Source organism: Lutra lutra, chromosome 12 (assembly GCF_902655055.1).
Source record: "Lutra lutra chromosome 12, mLutLut1.2, whole genome shotgun sequence".
NCBI classification, from domain to species: Eukaryota; Metazoa; Chordata; class Mammalia; order Carnivora; family Mustelidae; genus Lutra; species Lutra lutra.
In genome coordinates, this window is record NC_062289.1 from 82,938,670 (window position 1) to 82,958,917 (window position 20,248).

At 62.2% G+C, this 20,248-nt stretch overlaps 1 protein-coding gene across 28 annotated transcripts in view; it reads left to right on the forward strand.

The window, feature by feature from the left end:
- The window catches only part of NCOR2 (nuclear receptor corepressor 2), a 208,505-nt gene that overhangs the window by 182,435 nt on the left and 5,822 nt on the right, over window positions 1-20,248 (forward strand). For 14 of the 28 annotated variants that reach the window (XM_047697890.1, XM_047697897.1, XM_047697894.1 and 11 more), the window contains 18 exons: window positions 26-129; window positions 3,691-3,841; window positions 6,054-6,194; window positions 6,584-6,670; window positions 7,238-7,536; window positions 9,090-9,444; window positions 10,499-10,720; window positions 11,236-11,487; window positions 12,133-12,282; window positions 12,419-12,562; window positions 12,652-12,877; window positions 14,882-15,423; window positions 16,453-16,602; window positions 16,740-16,885; window positions 17,326-17,519; window positions 18,330-18,479; window positions 19,108-19,256; window positions 20,030-20,083. In XM_047697890.1, coding sequence (XP_047553846.1) covers window positions 26-129; window positions 3,691-3,841; window positions 6,054-6,194; window positions 6,584-6,670; window positions 7,238-7,536; window positions 9,090-9,444; window positions 10,499-10,720; window positions 11,236-11,487; window positions 12,133-12,282; window positions 12,419-12,562; window positions 12,652-12,877; window positions 14,882-15,423; window positions 16,453-16,602; window positions 16,740-16,885; window positions 17,326-17,519; window positions 18,330-18,479; window positions 19,108-19,256; window positions 20,030-20,083 — 3,516 coding nt within the window. The remainder of the gene's footprint in view (window positions 1-25; window positions 130-3,690; window positions 3,842-6,053; window positions 6,195-6,583; window positions 6,671-7,237; window positions 7,537-9,089; window positions 9,445-10,498; window positions 10,721-11,235; window positions 11,488-12,132; window positions 12,283-12,418; window positions 12,563-12,651; window positions 12,878-14,881; window positions 15,424-16,452; window positions 16,603-16,739; window positions 16,886-17,325; window positions 17,520-18,329; window positions 18,480-19,107; window positions 19,257-20,029; window positions 20,084-20,248) is intronic. The other 14 variants (XM_047697906.1, XM_047697914.1, XM_047697918.1 and 11 more) reach the window with 6 other exon arrangements.

The following is a 20,248-nucleotide window of genomic DNA, read 5'->3' on the forward strand; positions in this document are numbered from 1 at the left end:
TACCCCTGTGTCTTGTGTCTTTTAGGGACGTCCCTGGGCTCGGTTCCAGGAGGAAGCATCACCAAGGGGATCCCCAGCACGCGGGTGCCTTCCGAGAGTCCCATCACGTACCGTGGCTCCATCACCCACGTAGGTGTCTGGGGCCCCGCCTGCCGGGGGAGGGTTGGAGGGGGGACCGGCGGGCCGCGGCTCCGGATGTGGCCCTGACCGCAGGCAGAGCGGTGGGCCAGCCATCTGTTCCCTCCGGCGTCCCTGCGCGGCACCAGTCGTGGTGGATGGGGTGGCGATTTGCCTCGTGGTCATTTTTCTTGTCTGCTCAGGGCCAGGCACGTTAGGTGCTGAGTGGCGTCCAAAACTCACCCATCCCCGGGAGCTGGCGGGGCAGCCACAGCAGGCAGCCTGAGAATCACAGACCTGGCAGGGCTGGGCCGATGGCCTCAAAGCATCCAGTGCTTCCGATGGAGTAAAACACTGTGATTAAGGACACCTGGGGCCGCCCAGGCTAGTGTGGGAGACTGCTTGGGGGTGAGCCCCGCAGGATTCTCGGGGGAACAGCATTCCCAGTTCAGGGAACAGCACCTGCGAGCCTCTCTGACACGTGCAAGGAACAGCCAAGGGCCGCGGTGCCTGGAGCAGGGGTGGGGCTCCATGGGCCAGGTCGTGGGGGGGGGGGGTCCTCTGCACTCTGGCGCAGCTAGCCCCCACCCCTTTAGCTCCTTGCGCACCATCCTCATCCTCCCTGGTTTGGACTTTAGTCCCAGAAAACAAAGAGGTTTCCTCTTGTAACGGCCTTGACCGCGTGTGGTGTCGGCCACTGAAGGGCTGGAGTCCGGCATCATAGCTTCGTTCACCTCTGCAGCCGGGAGTGTGGGATGACATCGTCCCCTCCCCGGCCTTGCAGGGGGAGCCGATCCAGAGGCCCCCTGGTGTCAGGGAGGGGGGATCAGTTTTCTACGTGACATGAGGTCTGGGGCTCCCCGCACATCTGGGGCTCATTGAGCTCTCTCCTCCCTGGCCAACGAGCATGAAGTGTGGCTACGTCACCTCCTCCTGGGGCCCTGGGCTTGCTCTCCTTCCCTCCACTGAGCTTCGGACAGGACATGTTACACGGGCTCAGCATGGGTCGGTGCTGTCGCAGCTCGTTTTATAGATAAGAAGACCGAAGCTCAGAGGGTAGACTTGAGATCACGTAGCTAGTGAGTAGTGGACCCAGAGTTTTGTGCCCGGCTGCGTCGGGCTCTAGAACACCGTACCGGAGAACAGGGAGCCGGAACGCACCGGTGTGCATGCCCGGGAGCCCAGGCACAGACACGCTCGCACACAGAGACACTCACGCAGACATGCAGACACGCTCACAGACACAGGGCATAGGGACAGACAGACTCGGACCTCGGCAGTCACGCTCGCAGGGCACACCGTGCCCCGCCCACACGCATGTTCATGGCGGAGCGTCAGGCCATAGGCTGGCCCGCGGTGAGCTGTTTCCGACCCCAGTGGCCTCAGATCACACCACGGAGGGGAAAGCTGCGGATTTTGAAATAACAGGCTTTTGGAGGCGGCTTTGCCGAGTGCAAAGAACAAGGAACCTGGGGTAAAAGCCAGGCCAGGGTGTTCAGGTCCCTGCTGGGACACACACTTAAGCAGGGGACGGTCTGTCTCGTAGAAGTTACTGCCCAGAGTCTTTCTGTGGCGTCACTGTTGATCAAAGGTTGACCTCTGCAGTTCCTGGGCACCCGTCCGCGCTGGGTTTCCAGGCAACCGTGACCCACACCGTCTCAGTCCCTCACACCCCTTCGATTGTCTTTGGCAGAGGGTGGCAGCTGCCAAAATGCATGAGAGTCAGACTTTCCCACAGCCTCGCTGCTGGCAGTGACGAAATCATGCCCAGACCACACACACGCACACATCCGTGAACCCAGCGGGCTCTTGAGGAAGCCCCAATACTCCGTGCTCCTGGGTGCTCCCACCCTCCCTGGGAGCGAAGGTCTCCGGGGCCCGTGCCCTGAGGCTGCAGGGCCCTCGTCCTTGAAACAGGCTCAGGCCAACAGTCTCCACGCTTGCACGATTCTGTCCAGTGTATTGTCCCCAAGGGCAGGGTCACAGCCCGTCAGGGTTTCTGACCTCTGTTTGTGGCATAGAGGAAAGCCCCTGTAAACAGCGTAGCTCGAGGACATCGACCGCCTTCAGTCCCAGCAGGAGAACCCCTTCCTGTCTCCCGCTGTGCTCTCCGATGAGCCGCTGCTTTCCCAGGACGGACCTAGTTCCGCCGGCACCAAGACCTGGCTCGCAGCGGCCCTGGTGTCAGCGGTCTCGGGGAGGATGTCCCTGCCGTGTGCTCCCACCTCTCCCTGGACCGCCACCACACAGTGAGGCGTGTTGCTGCTACACTGTGTGCAGAGGTAGCTCAGGGCGCCAGGGAGACCCCTACTAAAGCGTTTGCTACGAGAAGTCGGAGGAGCCCATCTGCATTCGGTGTCTTGCTGTCCCTCTCCTTGCAAATCAGGATCTGCAGTTAAAGGCGGTTGCCAGCTGTTGCTCTTACTCCAGAGGGGGGTTTCTCAGCAGAGGAGCTCCCACAGGGAGACTCGCTGGTCCAGGGCTCGGCACACAGAGGGACCCCCATGTCTGTCTGTGTAACGGCTCATGGAATATAGACATCTTGACTTGGGGACAGCTTGTCTATGCCAAGTGCCTTTGAGAATTCTAGATGCTGGGACTATCTCCGTTTTGTAGATGGATGGATGTATAGGATCAGAGAGGCAACATGACTTGACAGAGGTCACACAGCAACTCGCTGGTAAAGCTGTTCTTTGCCATCCTGCAGTCTGACTCCAGACTCATATTCCGGTCCCCACACTCATGTTCATGGAAGCTGCCCGAGGCAGGATGCTACTCCACATGGCTGTCTTCTCTCTCCTTGAATACCTCCCCTAGTGGGGAGCTCAGTCTCTCTAAGGTTGTGGTTCTCCATTGTGGGCAGTTTGCCTCCTCAGGGACTTGGCAATGTCTAAGGACATCTCTGATCGTTACACCTTGGAGAGGGGGGCAGGTGGGGGGGCTAGTGTAGCTCTGGCATCCAGTGGGTGCAGGCCAGGGGTGCCCAGGATGGCACCCACAACAAGGAAGCAATTGGCCCCCCGTGACATGGTGCCAAGGTTGAGAACCCCTGGTTTGGGAAACGGGAGTGCATGGGATACGTTCCTTGGCACAGCATGGGGGCCACATCTCAGCACCCCCATCAGCTGACCGTCAACAGTTAAACGTCAGGGCTCGGAGAAGGTGACACCACATGGGACCAGCTGGAACGCAGACTCCAGAGGTGGACTGCCTGGGTCCCAGTCCCAGCTGCGCCCCTGGATGAAGTCAGATCGAACACTCCGTGCCTCAGTCTCCCCCTCTGAAACAGACATGGTGGTAGCACCTAAATGGAAGAATGTGTATGAGGGGCTCTTGCGGTTCCTGCTACACCATGGGTGCTCTGTAAGCCGTGGCCCGGTGTTGCGTGTGGCTGCGTACTGCTGGTTGCCTCCTACTCTGAGGCAGCGCATGGGTGAAAGCACGAGCACACGCGTGCATGTGTGGAGGCGGAGGGACCCGTGTAGCTCTGCTGGTCACGCCCGCGTCATGCCTGGTGAGCGCGAGGGGGTCCCCGAGTGGAACCTGCCGGGCTCACCCCCTCTGCACCTGCAGGGCACTCCGGCCGACGTCCTCTACAAAGGCACCATCACCAGGATCATTGGCGAGGACAGTCCCAGCCGCCTGGACCGAAGCCGGGAGGACAGCCTGCCCAAGGGCCACGTCATCTACGAGGGCAAGAAAGGCCATGTCCTGTCCTACGAGGGTGAGTGCTGTCGCCGGCGGCCTCGCGCGGCTCACGGCGGCCTTCCTCCTCCTCGCCCGTGGGAGTCTTCCATGCCCGGGAAAGAATCTTTATGTGCAGGGCTGCTGGCACGGGAGGAAAGTTGGCCCTGTACCCACGGGGTACTTAGGGGGAGCCCAGCGGAGGAAGCCCCCCGAGAGCTCTCAGGACGCTCATGCAAGATGCACACAGGAGGTACCTGTGAACTCTGAGTCATGGAAACCCACCCCTCCAGCGCGGCCTGTCACCAGACCCCAGGCTTTGGTGTTTCTGGAGTTGGTCAAGAGAGAAGGGTCCAGAAAAACATGGTCAGGGTAAAAGGCAGCCAGATGTCCGTGGAAAACACATGGGGACTTTGTGCCCCTCCTGTTGGCCGGAGTGGTCAAGAACCAGGGCGAAGTGTTTTTTCTCTATTTTGTGGCCGTACGGGGATACCCAGTGTCCCTCTATGTGGCCACCATGGTGGCCCCTTGAGAGACACGGAGGCTTGGGATCAGGGAGGAGGATGTCTGGCCCATGGAGGTGGCTGCACTGGGAGCATGGGGTTGGGTGACTGCATGAAGCCCAACCAGATAGGTGGTGAGCTCCCTGTCCCTGCAGGTATGTAAGCCAATGGCAAGGAAGTGTTGGCCCACCCTGCTGGACACAGGGGAAACTGAAGCCCAGCACTCCTGGCAAATGCTGTGCTCTCGTTGGTAGCCTGTAGGAGGCCACCAGGGTGTGATGACCATAGTGACCATCCCCTTGCCTCTCGCCCCCTCTCCCCTCCTGCATTCAGGGGCCACAACCAAGGACCCCCGCACAGAGGGCATTGAGGGAGGACAGAGCCGGGATGTGAGCTCCCGGGCAGCCCTCTCGGGCTGGCCCTCCAGGGCCCTGTGCCGTCTCTCCTCTGCTGAGCAGGCACCTTTTCTCCTCTCTCTCCGCCTCTGCCCGCGCCCCCTGCCCCTCGGCCCTGGGGACTGGTCGTGGTACCATGGAGCTAAGGGACAGGCCAGGGGCTGCGTCTTGGGCACCAGGCTCGGCATGTGGCCGAAGGGCCTGCAGTCGACGTGCACAGGCAGGGTGAGCACAGCCTCACCTCAGGTCTCCGCACCTGCCGTGCAGCCCCCGTGCTTCTCGAGCTCTTGTCTGGAGGGACAGTTTGCACCAGGCTTCTCGTCTCCCCCGTGCTTCCTGGTTAGGGGGCAGCAGGGGAGGGGCTGGCAGAGAGGGTGGGGGGCCCTGGCAGCCCAGACAGTGGCTCTCGTCGCCTTGTACGGATGTGAGCCCCCCGGCTAGACTTCCGATCTCTCCGTATGCGTGTATATATACACGTATGTATAGTTGTTTGTCCGTTTTGATCTGAAATCTCTGTGTTTAAACGTCAGCGATTAGTCTTAAGAAAAGTTGAGAGCTGCAATGTGGTATGTATGTAGGCCCCCACTTTGTAGCCTGTGGAGTGCATCGTGAGAAGTAACAAGGGGGAGAACCTGTTGTCTTCCAGGGCAGGACTGGGGCCGTGGGGAGCTGCATCTGCCACTCTGGGCAGGGACAGGCCCCTGGGGAACCCCAGCCTGCTGGGCAAGGTGGCCTTCAGACCCTCAGCCTGTCTGGGGGACCAGGGTGCTCAGCCCAGGGTTCCTCCTGGCTCGGTGAGGCCACGTCTGCCGTGGACAGCCCCCTCCCGACGTGGACTTGTTACAGTGAACACACGTGTGTGCACACATACGCGCGTGGACACAGACCGGCACAGGCCCATTTGTGCACCTGGCCTCAGTCTCTTCAGTGGCCAGGCCCGTGTGTGTATGCATGCACATGCACACGCTCACACCCAGATGGTCGTGCACATGCCATACCTTCCCGCTCCCCTGCTCATGCACACGTGTGCACTGATGTTCATGTCACAAGCCGGCACCCGTGTGAGGCCGTGTCTGTGCACAGGCTCGTATGGCCATGTGTGTGGTAAGAAGCATACACCTGCTGATGGTGGGTTGGGGTTCAGGACGTAGGAAGCTTTTGTGTCTGTTAAATCCCCTAGCCTGGCGAGAGGGGCCCCGGCTGGCCTGCAGGCTGTGGGTTCCCTCAGGAGGGCCCAGCCAGGCCCTGTGACAGGCCCTGTTGACTCCTGTCCCGGATCCCCAGCGGCTTTGCTGGGACTGCACCCCGTGCACCAGACCGCCACCCCTCACCACAAGCACGGTCTGGTTTCCAGGTGGCATGTCGGTGTCCCAGTGCCCCAAGGAGGACGGCAGGGGCAGCTCAGGACCTCCACACGAGACAACTGCCCCCAAGCGCACCTATGACATGATGGAGGGCCGTGTCAGCAGAGCCGTCTCCTCGGCCGGCATCGAAGGTGGGCGTCCTGCCTGGCTCCCTGCCCCAGCAGACACAGAACCCCAGCAGGCCTGGGACCTGCCCTGGGGCAGCTTAGTAGCTTAGAGCCGCAAAGAGAGTTTGTCTCTGTGCCCCCTGGAGGGAGGTGGTGGGATGGTTCGTCTGATTTTCCAGATAGGTAAACTGAGGCTAGGCTTTGCTGAGGCTCCCTCTAGAGGCAGCGCAGGCCCGGGAGATGGGACACTGCTTGCTGAATCTCGTGCTGCCCCACTGCCACGGTCTTGGGGATGGCTGTCAGTGGCCGGAGGGACCCGTGCTGGGAAGGGGTGGCTCTGATCCCAGCTCCTGTCCCTGCCTGAGGCTGGCTGAGGGATCCTCGTAACCATGACGTTCTTGCTCCTCCCCCAGGTCTCATGGGCCGCGCCATCCCACCTGAGCGACACAGCCCCCATCATCTCAAAGAGCAGCACCACATCCGAGGGTCCATCACACAAGGTGCCCCCCGCCCCCCGCCGTCCTCACAGCGGCCGCAGCCAGTGAGGGTGGGGGGTCATGCCAGCGTGGCGGGTGACACGTGTCCGTGGCCCGTGCGGGTGCGGGTTGAAATGCAGAGCAAAGGCAGTCTGTCTTACTGAGAAACAGAAGGGGAGAGCGGGTGCTGCCCGTTGGCCTGTCCTGCACAGGCATTGTTTCAAGCATCTGTTCCGGGCTCGGCACTGGCCCTGCTGCTCGCCCTGTCACCGGATGTGGGACCCGCAGGATCACAGTAACGGTGCTGTTACCGCAGCCCCCAAATGCTCTTGGCTGCTCGGTGGCGAGCCAGCCCCTGCGGGGCTTTCCGTCGGCAGCACCTCGCTGGGTGTGTGCCCAGTCACTGGTCCCATTTTACACGTGACGGGACTGAGGCTCAGAGAGGCGCAGTCGTGTGCTCGAGGTCCCACAGCGGGTGGGGAAGGGTCCCAGGGAGGCTGGCCGCAGAGCCACGGGGCCGTGGAGCCCCCAGGTCAGAATGGCCACGGCGGGCTGCGGAGTCGAGCGTCAGCGCCCCGTCCTCCCCGGCAGGGATTCCGCGCTCCTACGTGGAGGCCCAGGAGGACTACCTCCGCCGGGAGGCCAAGCTCCTGAAACGCGAGGGCACGCCGCCACCGCCCCCGCCGCCCCCACGGGACCTGGCCGAGGCCTACAAGGCCCGACCCCTGGAGGCCCTGGGCCCCCTGAAGCTGAAGCCGGCCCACGAGGGGCTGGTGGCCACGGTGAAGGAGGCCGGCCGCTCCATCCACGAGATCCCGCGCGAGGAGCTGCGGCGCACGCCTGAGCTGCCCCTGGCCCCGCGGCCGCTCAAGGAGGGCTCCATCACGCAGGTACGGGCGCCGGAGCCCGGCAGGCTGGGCCGGGATCGGGGGAGGGGGGGAGCTGTGAGCCGCTGCTCTGGCCTCTGCAGATGGGGAAACTGAGGCTCCGACTCCATGGGTGCCCCGCACGAGACAGCACAGCTGCTCGTTCCTGGGCCCCGCAGGGGGCCATGTGCGTTCCGGGCTCCACGCCGAGGGCTCTTTATCCTCGACCTCCTCTGGTTCTGTTTACGCCCCTGTGAGGTTCCTCCCCATTGTCCCCATTCTTCAGGTGGAGAAACTGAGGCACGGAGCGTGCAGGCAGCCTGCCCAGGTCCCAGAGCTAGCCATGAAAATAAAAGGCTGCTGCTGACTGGATTTTTGCTCGGGTCCAGGCCTGCCTGAGCGCCTGGCGCCATGTCCTGTTCCTCCCCCACAGCCACGCTCTGAGGTGGTTCTCTTACTGTTCCCGTCCTGTTGGTGCGTAAGTGGAGGCTCAGAGACTTGCTTGCGGTCCCACAGCAAGTTAATGGCCGTTACGAACCTCGAGTCCAGATGTGCCTAGATCTGCAACATCTTTGCCTCTGGGCGTCCACTTGCCTCACCAGCAGGCCGCACCCCCGCAGCCTGCGCCCCCCGAGAGGCCCCAGCCTGATAGGGTGTGACCAGCTCCAAGCGTGCGAGGAAGGAGCTGGTCAGAGGAAACATGGAAGGGCCACTGTCCCTTCCTGTGGTCAGAGGCGGCCTGATGGAATGAGGAGGGAGAGTGGGAACATCCCGGGGGCTGCTTGGCTATGGGGCAGACAGGACTGGGGAGGGTATCCTGGGAGGCCGGCACAGCTGGAGTTAAGGTGCGTAGTGCCGGGAGACGGGAGAAGCCATCTTCCGGAAAGTACCCAATGCCAGGGGACTGGTTTGGCTTCCAGGCTCAGGGCGGGAGTCCCCCGTGGACCCAAGAGGGAGGCCAGCCTGCTTCTACAGCATTCTTAAAACCAGGGGTTTCCCTTTCTTATGAAAATGATTAAAACATTTGTGAGCAAACTCAGAGCTCTATCTCCAGAGACACGGGGCCCCACTGTACCCCAGGTCCCCAAGCTGGTGTCAGCAGGGCGGGGCTCCTCCCAGGTAGCTGGCTTGTGCTCTGGTCTGTGACCCCCATTTCTGGCCCCTTCTGGCCAGAGAGCAAATAAGCCTCAGCCCAGACCTCTGAGCCTTGGGCCCCCCAGGTGGAACCGGGCTTTGCTGCTGAATTTTCTGGCGTGGCACTGAGTGGGCCCTGGAGGGTCCCAGACTGGTGGAGGAGTTGGGGGGGGGGGTTCTCCCCGTGCGGGGGCCAACAGAGGGCCCCCCACCTACTTCAGGGAGGGCTGACCTTTGAACTTGGTACCCCTTCTGCAGCCCGTCCTGGTGGTTCTGGGGGCCAGGACAGGGGCGGGCAGGGCAGTGACTGTGCTGATCCTAGGTTTAGTGAAGTCCTTTGTCCCTCGACCCCTGGAGATGGGATGCGTGGCTCCCCTCACACGGCTGTGAAGCAGGGGCTCAGAGTGGTCTTGTAGTCGGCGCTCACAGCCCCTTCTCTCCAGGGCACCCCGCTCAAGTACGACACTGGCTCGTCGTCTGCCGGCTCCAAGAAGCACGACGTGCGCTCCATCATCGGCAGCCCCGGCCGCACGTTCCCGCCGGTGCACCCCCTGGACGTGATGGCCGACGCCCGGGCACTAGAGCGCGCCTGCTACGAGGAGAGCCTGAAGAGCCGGCCAGGGGCCACCAGCAGCTCGGGGGGCTCCATCACCCGGGGCGCCCCAGTCATCGTGCCCGAGCTGGGCAAGCCGCGCCAGAGCCCCCTGACCTACGAGGAACACGGGGCGCCCTTCGCCAGCCACCTCCCACGCGGCTCACCAGTGACCACTCGGGAGCCCACCCCGCGCCTGCAGGAGGGTGTGTGGGGTGCAGAGGGGGGATGGGGTGGCCGGACTCCCCTGCTCAGGACACTACCTCCCCACCCACCCTCTGCTTAAGCTGGAAACCAGGGGCACCCCCGGGGCTACCACATGCCTTCCACCTGCCCAACCCAAATTATACTCAGAATTATCTTAGCCTCCCAGCCACCTCCAGACAACCACGATTTCCCACCTGGCCTCCCCGATGCCCCTCCTGTCTGGCTATCGTCTACACCCCAAACTCAGCCAGAATCGCCTTTGAAAAGCTCACGTCAGACCGTTCCGCTTTCCTGCTTAAATCTTTTCTAGTGACGTCTCGCCGTGGCGATGGGGGTCCTGTAGGACCCGGCCCTGCCCAAGCCCCATCTCACTGTCCCCATGTTCCTTTATCCACCCCAGACTCAGCAAGCCGGCTTCCTCCTGTCTGTTCCTTGACTTTGCTCAGGGCCTTTGCACCTGCTGTTCGCTTTGCCTGAAACGTCCCCCAACTTTTAGATCGTTACCTAAATGACTTCTTTTCTTTTTGTCCTTCAGGTCTCTGTGCAAAGTCACGTTTTTGGGGAGGCTTTTAGGACCCTCCCCCCCTATTCTGGTCACATTTTAAGTTTTTCTCTGGAGCATTTATCACTCAGAAATTCTCATTCAAAGACTAGTTTATCACCTCTCTCCACCATTAATTAGCCCGCTCCATGCAGGATGGGTTTCCTGCTCTTTTGTTCACAGGGGTGGCTCCAGCTGTTAGAACAGTGCTTGGCCTATGGTAGAGGCTCTATAAATATTTTTTGATTGCTTGAATGAATGAATGAATGAAGGGAACAAATGAGAGCATGAATGAGTGAATTCTTTTAAAGAACAAAAACACAGAAGCAAATGAGTAAGTGACAGAACACAGGAGCTGAGAGAGAGGAACAGGTGAAAGGAGTCCTGGTCCCCAGATCCCAGACAGCACCCTCCCTCCCATTAACCCTGGCCTCGGCAGCCCCCATGTGGAAAGCTATGACAGCCCTGGCACAGGGCTCCAGTGCTTACCCCCGCTTGGCCCGTCCCCACAGGCAGCCTCTCATCTAGCAAGACATCCCAGGACCGAAAGCTGACGTCGACGCCCCGTGAGATTGCCAAGTCCCCCCACAGCACCGTGCCTGAGCACCACCCCCACCCCATCTCGCCCTACGAGCACCTGCTTCGGGGCGTGAGTGGTGTGGACCTGTACCGCGGCCACATCCCACTGGCCTTCGATCCTGCCTCCATACCCCGTGGAATCCCTCTTGATGCAGGTGATTGTCCTGGACCCATAGAATCCCACAGCAGGGCATGAGGGGCTTCGTCCCTGTCAGCCCAGGGACTCCTCAGGCATCAACTAAGCTCTGCTAGATGGGGAAACTGAGGCGTAGAGGTGGAGAGACCCAGTAAGGCAATCACGTGAAGGGTTCAAGTTAGAACGGAAGATCTCATAGGAGTCTGAGACACACATGGGGTTAAATATTTTCCAGTAGTTTTCTTTCCCTGCAGAACTTATCAGTGACTTTGAAATTATAAATGTATCCAAAAAAGGGCTGAAGTGTTGGATGCATCCTGTAGGTATCTTAGTGACTTAACATTTTAGATGCCCTTGGTTTGGGGGAACTTCAGTCTGAACTACATTATCAGTCCAAGGTACCCCATGTGTTTTGGGGAGCAAGGCCTTTTCCATGTCCAGGCCCTCAATTCTGGGTTTGGGGGTTATTTGGGGAGAAGCCGTCAGGGGTAGGCGCCAGGAGGCCATCTGACCTCGCCCCTCTCCTCGCCACAGCTGCTGCGTATTACCTGCCCCGACACCTGGCACCCAACCCCACCTACCCGCACCTGTACCCGCCATACCTCATCCGCGGCTACCCCGACACGGCCGCGCTGGAGAATCGCCAGACAATCATCAACGATTACATCACCTCGCAGCAGATGCACCACAACGCGGCCACCGCCATGGCCCAGCGAGCAGACATGCTGCGGGGCCTGTCGCCCCGCGAGTCCTCACTGGCCCTCAACTACGCCGCCGGCCCTCGAGGTGGGTGTGGCTGGGCGGACCCTCCCCATCCACACTCGGCCTAGTGCGCGTCTGCCCTGGGCCGCTCAGGACAGGACACAGGTGTATGGACCGAGGCCGTGTGGTGTGGGCCCCTTAGGGTTCTGGGTGGTGTGACCGCCCGAGCACACACAGACCGGCAGGAGGTGGAGAGTGGTGTGTGTGCTGTGAGTGTGGGTGTGTCTAGTGACTGTGTGCACCGGTCTATGTGAACTCCGTCTATGTGGTCCTTGGCACTATTTAAAAAAAAAAAAAAGGGGGGGGGTCGAAATAGGAGGCTGCTTGTATTTCTGGTCCCTTGACTTGCAAACAGCCTGTGGTTGCTTTGTAAGTACATTTAAGTCCTCTGGAAACTTCTGGAATGTTCCTCTGGAACAACCAAGTACCAGTTAGGGTCCGTTTGGAAGAACCAGTCGTGCGAGGTGTTTCAGACGGGGGGACTGAATGCGGGAACTGATCGTTCGGGGTGAGAGGTCAGAAGGGCAGGAAGGACGTGCCAAGGGGACGCAGTGACGTCAGCTGCGCGCTCCTGGGCTTTGGGAGCCAAGGGGAGGTGGCGCTGCGGGAGCCTGGCATTCAGGCCCCTCCTGCCCCTCCTGCAACCCCTGCCCCCGCCTCCTCTGCCAGGCATCATCGACCTGTCCCAAGTGCCACACCTCCCCGTGCTGGTGCCTCCAGCACCAGGCGCGCCTGCCCCCGCCATGGACCGCCTCGCCTACCTCCCCACGGCACCCCAGCACTTCAGCAGCCGGCTCAGCAGCTCCCCGCTCTCCCCAGGTACACCCCGCCTCTGCCCTGGTTTTGGGGCCCGGGCAACTGAGGAAGGTGGCTGGGCTCCCTCTGTCCACCCCAGAGGACGAGTCCAGGCCCTCCCTGAGCGCCGGACTGAATCACAGGACTTTTCGGTTGCCAGGGGGTCCCACTCACTTGACGAAAGCCTCGGCCACCTCCTCGTCCGAGCGGGAGCGGGACCGAGAGCGGGAGCGTGAACGGGAGCGCGAGAAGTCCGTCCTCACGTCCGCCACCACAGTGGAGCACGCGCCCATCTGGAGACCCGGTAGGGCGTCCGACGGCCCCGCCCCGGCCTCGGGGGGTCCTTGCGGGCCGCATGAGGCCCCCCCTGATGCCGCAGCCTGTCCCCACCAGGTACAGAGCAGAGCAGTGGTGGCGGCGGTGGCAGCGGGGGCGGCGGCAGCAGTGGCAGCGGTGGCAGCCGCCCCGCCTCCCACTCCCACTCCCACCAGCACTCGCCCATCTCGCCTCGGACCCAGGACGCCATCCAACAGAGACCCAGCGTGCTGCACAACACGGGCATGAAGGGCATCGTCACGTCCGTGGAACCCAGCACGCCCACTGTCCTGAGGTGGGCCAGGTTGGCACAAGGGAGGGGACGGGTGGGCAGGCGGCAGGGGCACAGATGGATTGATGAGTCGGGAAGTGAATGGTTGGGGGTGACGGGCGGGAACGCTGGTGGTTGGACGGTGGGTCAGTGGCTGGGAGGCAGGAGCACTGATGGGGGTGTGGAGGAGTAGATGCGTGGGTGGGTGGAGGGCAGGGCAGGGAGAGGGTGGATGGATGGGCGGGGGGCTGGGTGAATGGGCAGAGATTTGGGAGATTGGGTTAGAAGGAGGGATAGGTGGGTAGATACGTGGATTCTTGAGTGGGTGGGTGACAGGTGGTAGGTGGGTGGGTGGTGTGTGGACCGCAACTGGGCTGGACGAACGGGTAGGTGGGTGGGTGAACATGACAGTGGGGGGCTGGGTGGGTGTCTGCATGGGTCAGGTGAGGGGATGGATGGATGGAGGGGGTGGATGGATAGCAGGTTGGGGGGGTGGATGGATGAGTAGGTGGTAGGTTGTTGGGTTCAAGGATAGAGTCCCTGGAGAGCAGAGGGACAGACAAGGGAGGGCTGTGGGAGAGACTCTTTCTGGTTCTCCCCCGACTTCAGGAGGGCCCTGCAGGGAGGAGATGGTGTCCGTCTTCCCTGGACAAAACCTAGGGGTTCTCTTAAGATAGGAGAGGGTCTACGTGTCCCATGTGTGCCTCCCACAGTCCACTCTCACAAGGGGCCCAAGTCCCCTCCAGTGACATCCCCCCGCCCAATATGGGGCAGAGCTGCCTAATGCGGGGGAGGGAGCTTCCCCTGTGCCCCTCCCTGCCGGGGTCCTGTTCGGAGGCAGGTGCTGCTTCCTCCAAGGTGAAGTTTCCATTCATACAAGTACCCTCCCCCCATTTGGCTGCTCTAAGTCCTACCCACCACCGAACGACAATTCCCGGTAGGGAAGGTGACAACCTTGTTTCCCAAAAGCATCGGCTATGCCTCCCCGACTCAGATACACAGCAGTTACACGAAGCAGAGGCACCTGGCTGCTTAGAGCACGGTTACTGCTCGTGCGTGAAGGCCGGCTGTCCCCCCACACCAGCGGGAAGCCGATTAGAAGCTGTCAGGGAGCGGTTGGGCCTTTCCCCCTCGCAGCTGGAGGGCTGGAGTTGGGCCAGCTCGCATCCAAGAGCCCGTGTCCTCGTCTGTGAAGCAGGGATTATTGTGTTACCCTGTGGGAATCACAGAGTGTACGTTTGTGTGTTCCTTCTTCCTGGCCAACCTGTGCCGGGTGTGGGGGACACCGTGATGCCAGCCCTGCGAGCCCTTCTGGGGCTTATCTTAGGGCCTAGACCAGACAGCAATCAGGGAAGGCTGTTTGGAGGAAGAGGCATGTGACCCCCGAGAGCAGCCGTGCTAGAGTGCAGTGCTGGCAGGCATCCCAGGGAGCCCCGTGTGGCCCCAGTGGCTGGTGTGGGAGAGCCGGGCCCTTCTGCCCTCTCCTCTAACCCCCCAGCTCCTATTCCCCCAGCAATCTCAGGGCCCGTGCCCCCGGTGTTCTCACTCTCCATGTGGCTCCTTTGTCCCCTTGTGTCCTGAGCCGCCCGTGGCTCCCCTGCCAGCGCGTTAGCTTGCATCCTCCCTTCACCCCGACTCGGTTTTGATTCACACCCCGAGAGCTGCGCGCCTTCCTCTGACCTTGCGTACGGTCTGCTCAGCTAGAACGTAAGGTGCTTCTGTCTGTTCGCTGCCGTATTCCCCAACATCAGAGCAGTTTCTAGAACAGCGCCAGGCACCTAGCTGGCGTTCCGTAAGAAGTCTTGGGCTGACAGTGAGTAAGTGAGCAGGTGACCGCGTGCCGTAGGAAGGCCGTGGCGGCAGGGCCTCGAAGCCCCGGCGGGGAAGACAGGCTTATGCCTGGGCTGTGGAGAGCCATCAGTGTGCTGAAGTGTGAGGGGAGTGACCCCCACCTCGGCCTCCTGGGTCCCCTCCCCACCCCCCGTGGCGGCTCCCGCAGTCCCTTGACCGCCTTGACCGCCTTCTCTCCTCCCCCAGGTCCACCTCCACCTCCTCGCCTGTCCGCCCGGCTGCCACATTCCCACCCACCACCCACTGTCCACTGGGCGGCACCCTGGACGGGGTCTACCCCACCCTCATGGAGCCCGTTTTGCTGCCCAAGGAGGCCCCAAGGGTCGCCCGGCCAGAGCGGCCCCGCGCAGACGCCGGCCACGCCTTCCTTGCCAAGCCCCCGGGCCGCGCGGGGCTGGAGCCCGCCTCCTCCCCCAGCAAGGGCTCCGAGCCGCGGCCCCTGGCACCCCCCGGCTCCAGCCACACGGCCATCGCCCGCACCCCAGCAAAGAGCCTCGCACCCCACCACGCCAGCCCGGACCAGCCTGCGCCGCCCGCCTCGGCCGCGGACCTGCACCGGGAAAAGACTCAAAGTAAACCCTTTTCCATCCAGGAACTGGAGCTCCGTTCTCTGGGTAAGACCACCCTGACAGCGGCCACCTTCATAGACGCGATAATCATGCGTCAAATTGCTCACGATAAAGGGCCGCGAGAAGGAGGTTCGCTGGCCAACGACTCCCCTCGCGATGGTAAGACTTCCGGCCCCGCCGCCCACCCACCCCGTCTTGTGGCCTAAAGATATTTTCAGATCTCTGCTTTTGATTTTTCCCCTCATTTTTCGTTGGTTTTGGTATTTCGTTTTGAAACGCGTCTTCGTCGATTGCACGCCCCGATGATGGTTTTATTCCTCAAGCTGCCGCCCACCCCCGCCTCTGATCCGGGGGCATCTCCTCATTTGCACATTGTTTTATCATGATTTTTTTTTTTTTTTGGATTTTCGCTTTTTTTTTTTCCTTTAATGAATGGATCTGTGATTTTGACTTCCACTGCGCCTCCCATCTCCCAACCTTTGCGCCTGTGTTTGGGGAGCAGGGAGCGGGGCTGCAGAGGGGCTCGGGCTGATGCCTGCGGCCGCGTGGGTGAGTCTGCTCCGGAGGACGCCCGCTGAGGCAGACGGTCTGGGAGAAGACAGGGAGGGGCGGAAAGCAGCTGAGTCTCCAGGAGGAGCCGAGCCCTGCACCCTGCCTGGGTCGTGAGGGCGTCTTGGGGTGCCCCTTGCTGACCTGCTGGCCAGCAACCCCTGCCTCCCATCTCTGGCCCCTGCTCTGGGCTCCCATTTGCTGGGCTGGGGGCTCCTGGGACTGTGGCGCAGGCGGGGTCCTGGGACCTGAGTGTCCCTGCCTGCCACACCCCCCACCGATCTCACTCCTACATTCCCTTCCCTAGAGACTCCTCTTCCCCCCCGGCGCCCACCGTCTGGGTGGGTCTGTGTTTCTCGCCGTCCCTAGGTCTGTCTCCATCTCCTGGCCTGCCTGCCTGTGTGTCCAACTGTGTTTCTCCTCCACCTGTCACTCTCCCCACCGTTGCGTCGCTCTCCTTTCTCGCACTCCCACTTGCGGCCAGCCAGCAGCCCTGCTCTGGCTCGCTCCCTCTCTCCCTCTGCCCACAGCCCCCCTCCAGTCTTGGGGACCCCAGCCAGCATGGAAGGGTGGACCGGGAGGGACGGCCCCAGCCCCAGGTCCTGGCACTGGCCTGACCCAGGGCCTTGCCCACTGTAGGTTACCATGGCGGCAGCTACAGCCCCGACGGGGTGGAACCTGTCAGCCCTGTGAGCTCACCCAGCCTGACCCACGACAAGGGGCTCCCCAAGCACCTCGAAGAGGTCGACAAGAGCCACCTAGAAGGGGACCTGAGGCACAAGCACCCAGGTAGGGCCCCACCCCACCCTAGCACCCCATACACCCCGCTTAACCACAGCTCTGTGAGAGCGGGATTGCCATCGCCCCTTCGTGCAGGTAGGAAAACCAAGACTCCCCCAGCCTGACCTGCTCCCCTCTGCCCGCAGGCCCCAGCAAGCTTGGCGGTGAGGCTGCACACCTCCCGCATCTGCGGCCGCCGCCCGAGAGCCAGTCCTCGTCCAGCCCGCTGCTCCAGACCACCCCAGGGGTCAAAGGTCACCAGAGGGTCGTCACCCTGGCACAGCACATCAGTGTAACTACCCCTTCTCTGACCTCATCACCTTTGAACCTGGGCTGGGCCGAGGTCCTGGGGAAGGTGGGGGAGGTCTGGAGGGTAAACTGAGTCCTGGTGGCCTGGACCCGGGAGGTAGGGGATGGCGAGGGCAAGCCATGCCGAGGGTTCCAGAGTCTCAGACTCAGACATGGTTGCCGCCCCACATCCAGCTGATGGGGCCTCAGGTGCGTGAGGCTGTGATCCGCGTCTCATGTACGCTGGCTGGTGGGATCTGACCCACCCAGGGGCTGCCACTGAGACCTCGGGCCACGACCACCTCCCTGAGCCCACGGGGATGCTGAGGCTGCTGCAGGCAGATCCCAAAGCACTGAGAACCAAGCCCCGTTCTGTCCCCGAAGCTCAGCCTAGCCGTTGCGGCTGCCTGACCCTGTGCCCCTCTCCCGACCTCCGGCCTGCAGGAGGTCATCACCCAGGATTATACGCGGCACCACCCACAGCAGCTCAGCGCGCCTCTCCCCGCCCCCCTCTACTCCTTCCCTGGGGCCAGCTGCCCCGTCCTGGACCTCCGCCGCCCACCCAGTGACCTCTACCTCCCGCCCCCAGACCACGGCGCCCCGGCTCGTGGCTCGCCCCACAGTGAAGGGGGCAAGAGGTGAGTGTCGGGGGCTGTTCAGCTGCTGGGAGGCCTTGGTCAGACACTGCCGTGGTGAGGCTGAGCAAGCAGCAGAGCCGCCCGCTGCTGTGCACAGATGAGAAACTGAGCTCGGGCACGGGGCGGTTTGCTCAAGGCCACAGCGCGGGTGGGGGAAAGCTGACAGGCGCACTGCATTCTTTGGGTTCCGGACACCAAGCTAAGTACTTGCCATGAGTTAACCAGGATTCTCTGTCCAGCCCAGCGAGGGCAGGCCACGTCCCCATGTCATCGAGGAAAGGACTGAGATATGGGGAAGCGAGTCCATTTACCTCCAGGGGCACAGCCAGCAAGGGGCAGAGCTGGGACTCGGCCAGAGCTGTGTGCTCAGCCTCTCTGCAGACACATGCGCACACTGACTTCTGGGGCCCCCGAGGAGCTCTGGGGTTGTGGGTGGCCCCTAGCTCAAGGGGGGGTGCTGCGTGAGTGAGGCCTGAGGGCAGGAAGACAGCAGCGGGGGACAGTGAGGTCCCTGGCACACGGGGGGCAGTGGGGGTCTGCTACCAGCCACAGGCCAAGTCCAGCGACTGTCCAGGGACCGAGGTCGTATAAGAAGAAACTAGAGCGGAGGCCACACGTGGCCCACAAGGTGTGGCCTACAAAGCCTGGGAGAGCAGCTCTCGGGCCCTCCGCAGGGAGAGCGGCTGGCTGAGCTCTGCTGCAGAGCAGGGCAGGGTGGGGAGGGGAGTGAAGAGAGTGACGCATCCCTGCGTCGTTCCGGGGGAGAGAGCACAGAGCTCTGACCACAGCGGGGCCGCTCTCTCCGCTCAGGTCTCCAGAGCCAAGCAAGACGTCGACCCTGGGCAGCAGCGAGGATGCTATCGAGCCCGTGTCCCCGCCGGAGGGTGTGGCTGAGCCTGGGCATCCCCGCAGCACCATGTACCCGCTGCTGTACCGGGACGGGGAGCAGGCAGAGCCCAGGTACCTCTGTGGCCTCCACCCTGCCCCCAGACACTCCAGACATGGTCCCTTCTCCCCCACGTGGCCTCGGTCCCCACTGTGCTGTTGGGGATTGGCACGAGCTTACTGTGCAGCCACCATCCCTTGGGCCTGCTGAGCAGATGCCCCAGCTTGAGGGAGCTCCGTGGTAGCTTCGTGTGCCTTGGACTGGGGTGTCTCAGCTTAGGCCAGGCCCCTGCGCCAGCACCTGCGGAGGACCTGAGCAATAACGAGCTGGATGTGCTCGACCACTCGGGTTGATGGGGACAGAGAACAAGCCAGGTCCTCGAGCCTTGGGAAAAGATGTGGTCTGGGTGCGCGCCCAGTTCCTGAAGCCCTCCAAGGGGCTGTGCTGTTGCAGGTAGAGCAGCATGACCCTGCAGAGCGGCTGGGGCTCTCCAGAGACAGCCTGAGCCCGAGGGTAGGTGAGCTACAGAGAAGGTTCAGGGGACGAGGAGACAGGAGACGGTGTCTGAGAGGTGAAGGCAGAAGGCATGGGGCAGAAGCTTAGTTCTGAATTTCTAAGGCCGCTAGGTGATGAGTGCCCCATCGTCAAAGGTGTGCAAGCTCAGCCCTGAGCAGACTGACCTGGGGTATCTGATCTTTGCAGCAGGATGGGCTCCAAGTCTCCAGGCAACACCGGCCAGCCACCGGCCTTCTTCAGCAAACTGACCGAGAGCAACTCCGCCATGGTCAAGTCCAAGAAACAGGAGATCAACAAGAAGCTGAACACCCACAACCGGAACGAGCCAGAGTACAGTAAGCAGTGCCCCTCCCCCAGGAAGCTGGGGCCCCCGCGGGGCTGGGCGCCGGCACCGGGCTAGAACCCACAGGGTACTTTATAAAGCCAGGTGCACCCGCCGACACCTCTCACCCTGGCCCTTCACCCCACATTCGCTGAGCCCCTTGGGGGCTCCCCCTGCACTCTCGGTGCTGGGCACACGGGGGCACACGGCAAGTACGTGCATGAGTGGTTCTCGCTCAGTCTCCGCACTGGGTACCGGGGACTGGGGTCCTGCCCACCCCGGGGCCCTGTGTGTCCCCAGCTCACATTGATTTGTGATTTTTCATCCTTATTTGTGATTTTTCCCTCATTTATGTGGCTACTGGACGTCAGTCCTAACTCTGCTTCCCACGCCCAGCGCAGCGGCCGGCACATAGCACGGGAAGCACAGATCCTAGCACAGAGTAACCAGCCGCAGTCCCCGCCTGGGACTCGTTAGCTGCGGCGGGACTGGGGGTGTCGCAGAGGCTTTTCGGAAGCTTTCCGGGGCTGGAGCAGCAACCTTGTAGATAGTCCCCTGCCGGGCCTGGTAGCTCCGGAGCCCTGCCAAGTGCAGTCCTTGGGCCCGGAGGTCGGGAGCACAGCAAGCTGGTTAGAAAAGCACACTCCCCAGGCCTACCCCCGACCTACGGAGTCTGTGTGCGCTGATGCACTTTGCTTAGACCAGGGGAGAGGGCAGGGGCAGGTGACTTTCTGGGACCAGTGGGCCCCTAGGCCTTACCCTAAATCTTGTCACCCGCCCCTCCAGATATCGGCCAGCCCGGGACAGAGATCTTCAACATGCCTGCCATCACCGGAGCAGGTAACTGTCCAGCCCGGGCTCCAGGCCACCAGCCCCATCCCCGCTCTCCCGGTCCCCCCTCCTGGCTGCACGCTGGGGAGGTGGGCTGCTGTGTGGGATCTGAAAGGACACTCAGGGAGTTTGGCCTGGGAGGTCACCGGGGCCTCACCCCAGCCACAGTCATGC